Here is an 11,724-nt window from a genome sequence, read left to right as displayed (position 1 = left end):
TATATATATATATATATATATATATATATATATATATATATATATATATATATATATATATATATATATATATATATATATATATATATAATACATGTTTAAACCATTTCTAATGATATCTTTCTCGCAGGACTGATATGATCATGTCGGTAACACGCGTGACATTGACAAATTCCTTTGTCATGACTTATTCACTATGTGTAGCTGAGTCCATTTCTAGCAACTTTCCAGAACGCCATCTGGATCGTTCCCATCAACAGTTACAAACGACACACCGAACGCTGTCACCAAGCAATTGTGAGTTGATCAATATGTTGGACACTATTATCTCCTTACCAAACCTTTTACAACTCTTTTGTTGTGGACTGCAGGAGTGTAACAAAGTTGTGCGCCGATGTCCAGCAATCACGCTTCATTCCATCCCATCCAAATACAGCCACGCACTAAAGACTTCTCAGCCTCTGGACTGAGTGTTCTTTTCATTTGCCCTGCTGTTGTGTTGACTCCATCTAAAGAATCCACCGCAATAGTAGCGATTATTCCTTACTTTTAATAAAAAGTACAGAACTTTTTTTCAAAATTAATTAAATCAAAATTTTCAGTTCAGTTTTGCTAATTATGTATACATTTAACCTTAACGGTAGGTTTGCAGTTCACGTCAAATGTAGCTTATGTGCAAATAAGAGTGCGGAATTTTCTTTTTTCATTCCTGTTCATGCTATCATATCTCCTCTTACAACCACATACCGCTTGGTTCTTTTTTAATCTCATGCAATGTAACAGTGCGTTTACTCATTGGTTTACTCGATTATTAGTTTTCAACGCGTTATCCCACAAATATGTTATCTTTAGCGATAGTTGAGAGCCTGTTAAAACTATGAAAATAGGTTCTGAAATAGATTCTGTTTTTTTCTCTTAGCGACTAAACTGTCCTTGCTCGATTGTACCTGCAGTGTAGCTATTGGGGCTTGATACTATCTTAAGAGTACAGTCAACGAGCTTAAGCTCTAAAATCTTATACACAAGAGATCACATCGAATAGTTCATCAGAATTCATCTTGTACGAATCTTACATCACTATTAAAACATCTAAAATCCAAACGGGGGGAGGTGGGGTTTAGTGGTTGGTTCCCGCTTCCGTTCTAATGACGATGTAGCATCCGGACACGTCTTCGCACTTCCGGTGGCGATCCATTACTGACCGTGGAACCGGTCACTTTTCCGACGTGATCCACATCCCAGAATGAATCCACCGATGTTCGACGTCCAAAGGGTGCTACATTTGGACCGGCAGTGAATGTGCTTCCTGCTCCCGTTAGCATTACCTGCCCACGCATTAGTGTTGGGACTGATTGCCGTCTCAGTAATGGCGCCGGAACTGGTTTTCCCGATAGTGACATCGTTGACGATAGTGCGGCGCTTTCGTCCATACGTGTAAACGTTCCCACAAACGGTACGACTGACTCATCGATGGACCGCTGCACACTCATCGATGGTTGCGAGTAGTGTTGTTTCATCATACGGAATTGCTTCTGTTTTTCCCTTATCAATGCCTGATAGTTTTGCAACGACAGGCGACGTTGGGCGTCTGCTTTCGCGGTGCTGTCGCCCGTTCCGGTAAGATGCTTTGCGATATCGACACCGGCCGCAAGCAGCAAAACAACCAGCACCGAAAGGAACATGTAGATGGACGAGTTAGATCCTGCGGTGTCCGTTTGATCTAGATCCTTCTTTTTGTCCCGCTCGCCCAACACCGTACTCCTGTAGTGCAGTCCTTCCGGTCCATCAAACACTCTGCGTCGGGTGGCTGTCTTCGGTGAGAATACAAAGAATACCTCCACATCGAGACACCGGCCTGGGTACTGCTTGGATCGATCCCACTGCCAATCCCGCTCACTATCGTCCAAATCCAGGTAGGCAAAATCTAAGTAATACTCTTCCCCAATGCCATCGTATGCTGCTGGCGGTCTGCTGAGTGTTCCGACCCGTTTCAGCTTAGCCGCGGCACGTTCGCGATTCACTTGGACACGATTTTTATAGAAGTTAAGCACGAAAATGAAAATTAAAAACGTTATACACGAGTACAGGTGTTTGTACGCGGTCGACATTCTGCTGGTTCCATCGAGGTATGGGAGGTTCTATGCAGCAGTAAACTCAGCGCTGCAATCGATCCCACGTCCGCACTAAAAATCGATATCGGTTCGCAACTGATAAGAGAGTGATTGTTACTATTGCTCCTTCGGCCTTCAGGGAAGGTCGCGATATGCCTCGGTCGCGCGAAGGAATCGTTCTTTTTTTCCTCAACAAGGGAATCGACGCGTCGTACATACAGGTGGTTGCACCACTATATCAGCAGGTCAGCGTTGCTCTTTCCGTTCGCTCGGAAAGAAGCAGCTTTGTTTGTGGACGAGCGCAACATGCTTTTCCTCTCTATGGGGAAATGTTTTCCTCGTCACGATACGCCCGACGGCACATGGTAAAGCAACAGCTAGGCATGCGCAAAGTAAACCGCTGTTGACGATTGTATTTTAATAGATTTGTTTTTTGGAACAATGCGTGAATTTATACTGTAAGCATAATGAAAAATATCACAGCACAATCGAAAATTCCACTCTCCCATCTATTGGCCATCTACTAACTGATTGTTATACGAAAACGGCATTCTGGCGAAAGAAAACAAGCGCACACATGTTTTCCTAACAAAGTAAATAACGCGCCAAACAGTGAACGTCATCGTTGCAGAACGGCGGCGCACTGTGTAGGTACATCGGTCATAAATTAGTTACAACTTTTTTTTTAGAACGGATTGGAACCTAAATTACATTTCGTTTATTGAGCAATAAAGAATCTCTCAAAAAAGTTTACTCGTTGCTGGTACAGTTCTGTGGCAGCTAGCCGAAACTTGGATGATAAGTGAAAAAAAGTTACTAACCAAATTTTTCAATTCCATTGTGGTCTTTTTATCATATCATGAATTTTATTGAATATATTTTCCATTTAGAACGGTACCGGGAAAAGAGGCGAATGTAGCTGCCCTGCTCAAAGTCTCTATAAAAATAACAAACAACAACAACGGTACCGGGCGACCCAGTCCAGGTCATCCAGGTGGACAAAGGAATATGGTATCCGAAAATGGAGTCATTTTTAAGGATTCCAGATGGAATTCTAGTTTTATTTCCCTTCACCCTTCAGAAAGAAAACCCTCATCGGAGATTGGACGGTATCTAGGTGCGTAAGAGTTCAAATGATAACCGCAACTCATCGTCGAAGCTGTAGCGAGGCACTCCTCGACGGAGTAGGAGCGATAACTAAACTATGGATATGGATAAATATGGATACGTCACCGCGGATGGTCTAGTAACTCCCTATCTTTTTGCTCCTATCTTTGTCCTTTTGTTCTGTTGAGAGTTTGAATTGGCACACGAAGGTCAACTTTCTTTATTCGTTAGTGCAGTAGAAGATAGAAATAAATCATGAATTAAATGTTGATGCTAATTTTAATGCATTGTTTGTACCATAATACAGAAACTGAAAAGGAACTAAAAGGAATTCAAATTCACTATTTAAACAATCAATTCAATAAAATCGAACCTTTATTGATATTTACAAAGTTTTTGGAGAGACACAAGAACAAATCTAGATTAAGTTAATATATTTCATAATTTTCGAACTGCTCCCATGTCTATCACTTGCTTCAGTGTTTACCCATAGTGCAGTAAAGTATTGAAGCGATAGTTATAAGCATGAGGAATCGATTTGAAAAAAAAAACAATAGAAGAAGGGAAGGAAGGGAGAAGAAAAGGGCTTTATTTACCTGGCGCATCGCGTTGTTTTTTGCCGTATAGCGTCTGTGTGCAGGAGTATATTTCGCGTGTACAAAACTTACAGCTTGCAACTGTGTGGGATTTAACGCATAACTCATCTGCGTCGTCATTCTAAAGGTTACGGTAAAGATACGTTGTAGTAACGAGTTTTCTACAACTTTGGCCCATTTGTTTCTCATTTGCCGAACTGCATCGATCCCGTTACATAGTGCGTTGTTATTAAACATTACCTGAAACTAGAAAAAGTTTACGTGAGATTACCCCATACCGCTCATCTGTCCTTCACAGGGAACCGCTAAAAATTGTGTAGGTGCACTTTAATTCAGCTAATGCACCACCAACATAAACACGGCTCACCCACGCAAGCGCATTCACAGCACAGGCCGCATCGCACCGTGTGTGCGTATGTATGCGAGTCACGAATTTTGTTCCGTCCAGTGCACTCGTTTGTGACCCAGTTAGACGATTACATCTTTCGGGAGTGATAAATCAAAAACATGTCTTCTTCGTTACACGAGAAGGATCCAGCAAATGGTAACGGGATGGTCGACATGCCCGCAGGAGCTACGCATTGGTACGGCAAAGGTATGAATGGTACAAATCTGCAGCGTCCCAGAAGGCTTTCGTTCAACGGGTCCGATATGGAGCTGTCCGACCTGAAGGGTGAAACGAGTGAACAGAGAGCAAGGTCCGAAGAACAGAAAAATGCCATCGATACGAAACAAACGCTAATATTGCTCGCCATCGCCACAACGCTTGCGGTTTCCATCAAATATCTACTTCCGTCCTTCGAGCTAGGTTGGTATAGGTGTGGGAAAAAAGGGTTCCCTCATTTCCATACGTAATTGTGGTTTGTATGTGGTGATTTGGAAACTATTTACACACGAGATGTCCGACCGTTGCCATGCTTGTACACCTTCTTCTCTTGCGGCCTTCCGTCGCGAGATTTGTTTGTTTGCATTGGTCAAATGCGTGGCAGTGTGTTCCGACCGTTTCGTGAGGGCATTCGAGAGGGTTTGATGAAATCATCAGTTTCCCCATCACCACAACCAGCACCAGTAGTCAGTTAATCTGGTCTTTATAAATAACCACATTGAACAAGCGTGATTATTGCACGGTTGTGTTTCGTTCGGTAATTCGATTGAATCACATTTTCACTTCTGAAAAAAAAGATGAAAACAACTTAAAACTCTAAACGTTCTTCCTTATTCGTCTTACATTAACATACAGCATCATATCGATCGATCGGATCCAGAGTTTCCGTAGTGGCAGACAATGTGTGGCAAAATTTCTTAGATCGCTGCACCCACCTAAAGCTGCCAACTTTTGCTTGGAACATGGAGTATGTTGTACAACACATTGCAAATGCATCCCACACACTGTATGCAGTGGCTTTTGGGTTGCTGCTTTCATCCTTCACCTGGTACATCATCTATCTGGATAGCAGCATTCCAGGAGTGAATCCGCCGACTCCATTCTCCGCTTCCAAGAAACGGTAAGAATTTTATATACCACTGGGTCTGGAATATTAAAAATAGCTAATTAGTTGCATCTTTGTACATATTGTAGTTATCGTGGTGGACCTACCAGTAAGGAACGACGATTTCACTTACCCTACGTAACGGCGCTACTAAGCGGAGTGGTTGGATTTTTAATCGCCCTTTTCATCAATGAGTAAGCGCAGCTAGGATAAGGAACGGAACGCGCAAAACTATCTTCAATACTTCCGAAAAGTGCCTCGAATTGTGCTAATATGAAAAAGGAGGCTTGAATTCTGCTCTTTCGCATTCCGGCTCATTCTTTGTATTCGTTTTCGACAGACTTTATACGCGCTTTATGCACAAAATGGGCAGCATCATATTGTATTTATTTTAGAATAATTTTACCTTTACTAACAGTTGTAAGCTTTCCCGTTTTTCGTTCGATGTCTGACGAAATTACTAATACGTATTGTGGATATTGTAGGGAAAGCGAAAATTAATTCATTAACCTTGCATTAATTGCAATCAGAATAGTGTTCGGGTTTAATTTTTAAGTTCCATTTTTTGCATTAATATTGCATCAGTACAAATTATTATGTTTGTTTTTCCACTACTAGAAAATGTTTCCATCGTGCCCGTATGAAATATATTAATAGTAAAACAAAATGAACATAAACTGATGTTCATATGCTATATTTTTTTTAGCGTCTCACCTTCGTAGCGAATGCACTGACCGTTTGCAATCGCAAGATTGCTCGATTGTACTGTTCCGTTGTTCGACCGATTTTTAGTATCTGCAACCGGCTTCCGATAGTTTGAAGCCGTCCGACACAGCGAACCAAATCACCTGGTGCTAGGGGAGCCAAATCCATGTCAATCTCGTAGAAAATACCCTGCATAACGGGTCCTTGGTTCCGATGGCGCAAAAGAATAACTTTCTCCTTCTTTCTTGTGCCAGGCTTAATGCTTATTACGTTGGCGACGGTTTCTAGTAGCAACGGAAGTTTGCTTTGTTCACGAATTGTCTTCTGAAGGTGTTCAATCGTTCCTGAAACGATGTGAAGAGAAGCTTTTGCTTCCAGTGCACTGACAGTAACCTCTGGGTTGGATGTTGCGGATCCTTTTGAAATGTTTGCAGGTTTGCTGTACTTCCATGGATCACACTCTGCTGGATGTCTTGGTTTTTCGTATGATAAATTATCAGTGTAGGAGTGAAACGAATCGTTCAGACCGGCAGACGCACCAGTGCGATGAAAGCTTTTCAATCCTGATGCCGTGTTGGATGAGGAGGGTCTCACATATGTTCTGTTTGTATTCACATTGTTGCTGGTAGAGTTAGCCAATGGAACTTTCCGCTTTAGCAAGGATGATGACGGAGTGTAGTTTGAAGCAAAGCTACAATCCAGAAAAGAACCGTTTAAAGCTTGTGATGTGTTAACATTCTGTCTGGAAGCAGGCTGATAAAATGAACTGTTGTCGGCAAATGTTATGCTTTCATTCAGCGAACGAAACGATTCGTTCGACGCAAACGACAAAACGAACTGCTTTGGAGGTGGTTCAATAATGTTTGCATCGCTAATTTTTTGCTCTGGCTGGCGAAACGTGCTCATAATAGAGGGAGTTTCAAGTATTGCTGCAGACATGGGAAACCGTGGGCCATCCTTTCGTGGAGCCGGAGTTTGAGGGCATGAGCGACTGTTGTGCATTGTAGCTGAAAGTGAACAAACACACAAATGAAACCGTTTCTAGCAACAGGTACGGTGCCACTTACTCTTCCGATAGGACATTCCAGTATACGCAGGGAAGTAAACAGGATTGCTATGATATAAAAGCACATTTCCTCAACGGATCAACCGAGTCCACTGATGGGTTTTGTTTGAAAGAAAAACTGTGCTAAGCGTTGAATTGACAGCAGTTGTTCTAAAAGCGTCATTTAATTACCCAACTACCAGGAACAGGTAGCTCCCGCGATACACTGCTTACGGCCTTCATTCTTCTTTGCTCGTGATGTACAGGCAGTTCCCGAGATACGCGAATTCGGAGATTCGCGATTTTTGGAAATTTGGCAGCTGAGCTAGTTTAGAGCACAAATTCTAAACAAAAAAAGATAAAGAATGGTCGGAAATAATTTTTTTGTCATATAAAACATTTGTCTTTAACTTATATTAATGTAATCTTTCTAAAAACCGCCTGTTTCACTGAATAAATTAAGTGCAGAGAAGGAATTCGACTCGGCGACATTGAAATATAAAGGAACTTGATCCAGGATTTAACTTACATGGAAATTCGAGTAACGCGGATTTTCCCAGGTTATAGCGGTCCGTTATAATAGTGTGTCTCGAGAACTGCATGTACTTAGCATTTCAAGTGACTTTTTCAAAGCTTTAGCAGGACTCGAGGACATTCTGTACATTCTTGGGATGGAATAGACGAAACGTTTCTGGCGAATTATTGAAGATCCGGTAGCAATTTTGCTCTCATGCTCAATGCTCAATGCTCAATGCTCCCATCGTACTCTTGTCTAGTTCTAGTTTTCTGCCTTTTATTTTATCCGATTTTCTTTTACTAGAGGCAAAATAAATATTTTTTCACCCATAAAAAATAACGCTTTGTGAATAAACGCATTGTGAACAATCGACTAATGAATCGCTAAACATAAACACAACGTTCGTAACTGTCAAACAACCAACACATACAGCGAACAAAACGAAAACACAACATTTTCCAATATAGAAAAGGTGTATGATTCCAGAGGATATCAGAAAAGTTGAGAAAATTTTGCATCTTTTATTGTGGTTTATGAAAAATTGTGTTTTTATCAACCACGAGATATAACATTCCAGTCGCCTAAAGTAGAGGAACGATTATATTTTAGCTAACAACTATTTCCGGTGTGTTAACATGTGAAAACAATTTGGTTGTTCCTAGTCATTTATATTGGAAGTGCAGAAAATGAGAATAAATTATACGATGAACGAGTTGAATTAAGGAAAGCTAACTACTGTAAGTACCGGTTAACATGTTGCTCCCATAAACCAGTATAAAACAGCGAAATTAATTGATACCACGATCTTATTTAATCTTTGTTTATACAGGAGGCAGATTGACATATATTTTACAACTGTTCAAGCTAAATTCATAGTAGTGTACCGATCAAGTAAAGGTTCGGATTTGCTGTTTGAGATTCCATCAGGTTGCGTATAGTAAACGGTTCCAAAATGCTAACACATAAAAACAACCAAGGAGGGCGTAAGAAAATGCAAGTGGCTTTCGTCATACGTGATGCAGAAGAAAAGCGACACCGTAATGGAGTAAATGCACTGCAACTGGACACAATTAATGGTCGGCTCTATTCGGCCGGAAGGGATGCTATTATACGTTTATGGAACTCGACGCAAACTACCTCCTCCGAGCCGTACATTCAAAGCATGGAGCACCATAACGATTGGGTGAATGATATCGTCTTATGCTGCGGTGGTCGTAACTGTAAGATTGACATTGTTAACGTACCGTTATATTCGGCGTAAGTTTTACTAAGTTGTCCTTTTTGAAATGTTTCTAGTGATAAGCGCAAGTTGTGATACCACAGTGAAAGTTTGGAATGCACACAAAGGTTTCTGCATGTCGACTTTGCGTACACACAGGGATTACGTACAGGCGCTGGCATACGCCAAGGACCGGGAGCAGGTCGCCAGTGCCGGATTGGACAAAGCCATTTTTCTGTGGGACGTAAACACACTCACAGCATTAACTGCCTCCAACAACACAGTAACAAGTAACAACAGATGTTTGAAACCGATTGTGAGATTGTTGATGCTAACGACAACGTTTACAAATATTTCAGCGTCCAGTATATCGGGATCAAAGGACTCCATCTACAGCTTAGCAATGAATCCATCTGGTACAATAATTGTGAGTGGATCGACGGAGAACACGCTTCGAATTTGGGACCCACGAACCTGCAACAAGATAGCAAAGCTAAAAGGGCATACAGAAAATGTGAAAGCACTAATTGTGTCGGAGGATGGCACGCAGGTCGTGTCTGGCAGCTCGGACGGAAAGATTAAACTTTGGAGCATCGGGCAGCAGCGTTGCATTCAAACAATTAGTGTGCATTCGGAAGGTGTCTGGTGTTTGCTGATGACCGATGGTTTTTCACACGTCATTTCCGGAAGCCGAGATCGTAAGATTATCATGACCGAGCTGCGCAATCCGGCTAATAGCGTTCTAATCTGCGAAGAGCAAGCACCCGTGCTGAGCATGTGCTACAACATTGACCAGACAGGCGTGTGGGCTACCACATGGAACTCGGACATTCGTTGTTGGAAGCTCCACAAAACGGATAAATTATGCAACTATAGCTACTCGAACAGTTGCAGTAGTATTAACAATGGTAGCGGAGATGGTGCATCCGCCTCTGTTGTGCCGGCACCGGCATCTAACAGTAGACCGGCTACGTCCGTACCGGCAGGAACCGTAACAGCGAACGTCGGTAAAGGATATGAGGTGGCCTGCATTAAAGGTGGAGCCGCTATCAAACGATATCACGTGTTAAATGATAAGAGATTTATGCTTACCCGCGATACGGACGAAAACGTAGCCATCTACGATGTGTTAAAGATTAAAAAGGTCGAAGATCTCGGGAAGGTGGACTTTGAGGAGGAAATCAAAAAACGTAGTCAACGAATTTATGTGCCGAATTGGTTCATGGTGGATTTAAAAACTGGTGTAAGTGTTTTGTCTTTGCTCCATATGTGTGTTTAATGTTTTGCCAGTGTGATATTAAAATGAATTATTTTCTTCTCAAGATGCCAATGATAGTGCTGGGACAGGATGAGATCGATTGTTTCGCGGCTTGGGTTTCGGCGGAAGCTGGACTTCCAGAACATGCAGAACCCGGATCCGATCCGAAAGTGAACTATGGCAGTTTGTTGTTGCAAGCATTGCTCGAGCATTGGAGACCTGCACCACCCCATCACCACATTCAGGGCGGACCGGTGGAATTGGAAAATGGTTGCGATGGTGACATACGTGGCAACGAATACTTTAGTGTGCCGAAGCATACGCCAATTATTTTTAGTGAAGTCGGTGGCCGAAATGTGTGCCGGCTGCTTGTTAAAGATGCTGCTGGAGAAACGGAAAGCGCGCTGCTGAATGATACAGTCCCGTCCTGGGTTACAAATGTGGTTATTGATAGGACGCTACCCAAGTTTATTAAGCTTCCATTCTATCTTTTGGCACATCCATCAATGTTGAAACAGGATCGCAACAAGAAGGTATGTTTGTAGTTTGTTGTTTCCCTTTGAAGGAAAGGCAGTTGCTTACTGATTTAAAATCTTTTTGGTATGCTTGGTGCCATCTTTTAGGAACGATTGATAGCGAACGAATTCATCCAATGTCGAAAAGTTTGTGAGCATGTCCTGGAGAAGGTGCTGGGGTCAGATTTGCCAACGGCTGGAAGCACCGGCAATTCAAACTCCTCGCAAAACAACAGCCAAAGTGATGGTAATTCCGAAAGCAGTCAAATACCGGCCGAGGAACGGATAGAGTTGTTATGTAACGAGGTGGTAAGTGCATCGTGAAATTGATAGTCGGTGCAACAAATGATCGTTTATTTACGTCTCTTAATCTTTTTCCCGTACACAGTTATGTGATCCCAATATGGATCTTCGCACGGTGAGGCATTTCATTTGGAAGCAATCATCTGATTTAACTTTCCATTATCGAACGAAATTCAACTAAAAATGGGGCTAACGCTTACGACATCATGGATGTTATGTGACATGATCGAAAGAATACATATTGTTTGTACATGTTCCATGCCAAGTGATGTGGAAGAATGTAAAAAAATGATAGTAAAGCTAAAGTATGCAATAGTCACAAAAATAAATGGCTTTTCAACACAGCTTGTAGAGGATTGTTGTGTATGTTTCGAACTTTATACTGGGTTTATTTGGCTTCCTTATAATTGTTTAACTTAGTTTTTCCAATCAGTCGCAACTGCCGCTCAAAATATTGCATCAGCAATATTTATAGCATCCATGCTTCTGAATATGATACAGTGTAAATATGGCCTAAGTATAAAACAACAGTTCTTTTGAATGAGAAGCCGGCGAAATATTTTATTAAAATAGCGTGTTAATATTAAATATTAAAAGCGTGTTGCAACCGAGTTAATTCGATTTAATCCGGAAGATGCTATATCTGCATTTGCCATGCAATTTAATATTATTTATAATGCCCGTTTCCATGGTGCTATTTGTTATTATGGCACATGGTTATTTGGGACTCATCAGGGGTGTCAAATTGTTTTGTTTTCCTTCCGCGCTAATTTCTGGGAAAAGACACATTTGCCTTCAAAAGTTCTCATCTCGATGCTGTAAACGCCGGCAAATTGTCAACGTTACACGATTCCACAC

General features: G+C 41.6%; 4 protein-coding genes across 6 annotated transcripts; 2 read left to right on the top strand and 2 right to left on the bottom strand.

Annotated features, from left to right (window-relative positions):
• Positions 1 to 101: 101 nt before the first annotated feature.
• Positions 102 to 2,227, bottom strand: LOC128297661 (uncharacterized). Its single transcript, XM_053033340.1, has one exon. It carries the CDS (start codon positions 2,106 to 2,108, stop codon positions 1,143 to 1,145), a length of 966 nt encoding a protein of 321 aa, XP_052889300.1. The 5' UTR covers positions 2,109 to 2,227; the 3' UTR covers positions 102 to 1,142.
• LOC128297662 (uncharacterized) lies at positions 1,891 to 5,975 on the top strand. Of its 3 annotated transcripts, none has more exons than XM_053033343.1 (4): positions 1,891 to 1,913; positions 4,113 to 4,622; positions 5,055 to 5,319; positions 5,394 to 5,975. In XM_053033343.1, the coding sequence occupies exons 2-4, from the start codon at positions 4,322 to 4,324 to the stop codon at positions 5,500 to 5,502; spliced, it is 675 nt and encodes a 224-aa protein (XP_052889303.1). In that variant the 5' UTR covers positions 1,891 to 1,913; positions 4,113 to 4,321; the 3' UTR covers positions 5,503 to 5,975. The 3 variants fall into 3 exon arrangements, with proteins under 3 accessions (XP_052889303.1, XP_052889302.1, XP_052889304.1); XM_053033342.1 differs by lacking the exon at positions 1,891 to 1,913 and adding an exon at positions 3,851 to 4,032; XM_053033344.1 differs by lacking the exon at positions 1,891 to 1,913 and adding an exon at positions 3,901 to 3,947.
• Positions 5,235 to 7,175, bottom strand: LOC128297660 (uncharacterized). Its single transcript, XM_053033339.1, has 4 exons — positions 7,077 to 7,175; positions 6,019 to 7,016; positions 5,438 to 5,508; positions 5,235 to 5,344 (listed from the first exon to the last, which is right to left on the bottom strand). Exons 1-3 carry the CDS (start codon positions 7,090 to 7,092, stop codon positions 5,476 to 5,478), a joined length of 1,047 nt encoding a protein of 348 aa, XP_052889299.1. The 5' UTR covers positions 7,093 to 7,175; the 3' UTR covers positions 5,235 to 5,344; positions 5,438 to 5,475.
• An 878-nt stretch (positions 7,176 to 8,053) lies between these two features.
• On the top strand, positions 8,054 to 11,199 carry LOC128310765 (WD repeat-containing protein 48 homolog). Its single transcript, XM_053047481.1, has 7 exons — positions 8,054 to 8,308; positions 8,401 to 8,791; positions 8,868 to 9,080; positions 9,150 to 10,033; positions 10,114 to 10,581; positions 10,672 to 10,872; positions 10,952 to 11,199. The coding sequence occupies exons 2-7, from the start codon at positions 8,524 to 8,526 to the stop codon at positions 11,045 to 11,047; spliced, it is 2,130 nt and encodes a 709-aa protein (XP_052903441.1). The 5' UTR covers positions 8,054 to 8,308; positions 8,401 to 8,523; the 3' UTR covers positions 11,048 to 11,199.
• The last annotated feature ends 525 nt before the right edge of the window (positions 11,200 to 11,724 follow it).

This window comes from Anopheles moucheti, chromosome 2, assembly GCF_943734755.1.
Source record: "Anopheles moucheti chromosome 2, idAnoMoucSN_F20_07, whole genome shotgun sequence".
NCBI lineage: Eukaryota > Metazoa > Arthropoda > Insecta > Diptera > Culicidae > Anopheles > Anopheles moucheti.
The sequence above is the reverse complement of the archived record's forward strand: the minus strand, read 5'-3'. Positions and strand labels throughout refer to the sequence as shown.

Coding starts and splice junctions, on each gene's coding strand:
- LOC128297660 (XM_053033339.1), bottom strand. Junction 5,509..6,018: donor TCAGTGCATTCGCTACGAAG/GTGAGACGCTAA, acceptor TCCTTATCCTAG/CTGCGCTTACTCATTGATGA.
- LOC128297661 (XM_053033340.1), bottom strand. CDS start 2,108: ATGTCGACCGCGTACAAACACCTGTACTCGTGTATAACGTTTTTAATT.
- LOC128310765 (XM_053047481.1), top strand. CDS start 8,524: ATGCTAACACATAAAAACAACCAAGGAGGGCGTAAGAAAATGCAAGTG. Junction 8,792..8,867: donor ATGCTGCGGTGGTCGTAACT/GTAAGATTGACA, acceptor AAATGTTTCTAG/TGATAAGCGCAAGTTGTGAT. Junction 10,873..10,951: donor AGTTGTTATGTAACGAGGTG/GTAAGTGCATCG, acceptor TCCCGTACACAG/TTATGTGATCCCAATATGGA.
- LOC128297662 (XM_053033343.1), top strand. CDS start 4,322: ATGTCTTCTTCGTTACACGAGAAGGATCCAGCAAATGGTAACGGGATG. Junction 4,623..5,054: donor ACTTCCGTCCTTCGAGCTAG/GTTGGTATAGGT, acceptor ATTAACATACAG/CATCATATCGATCGATCGGA. Junction 5,320..5,393: donor TTCTCCGCTTCCAAGAAACG/GTAAGAATTTTA, acceptor TACATATTGTAG/TTATCGTGGTGGACCTACCA.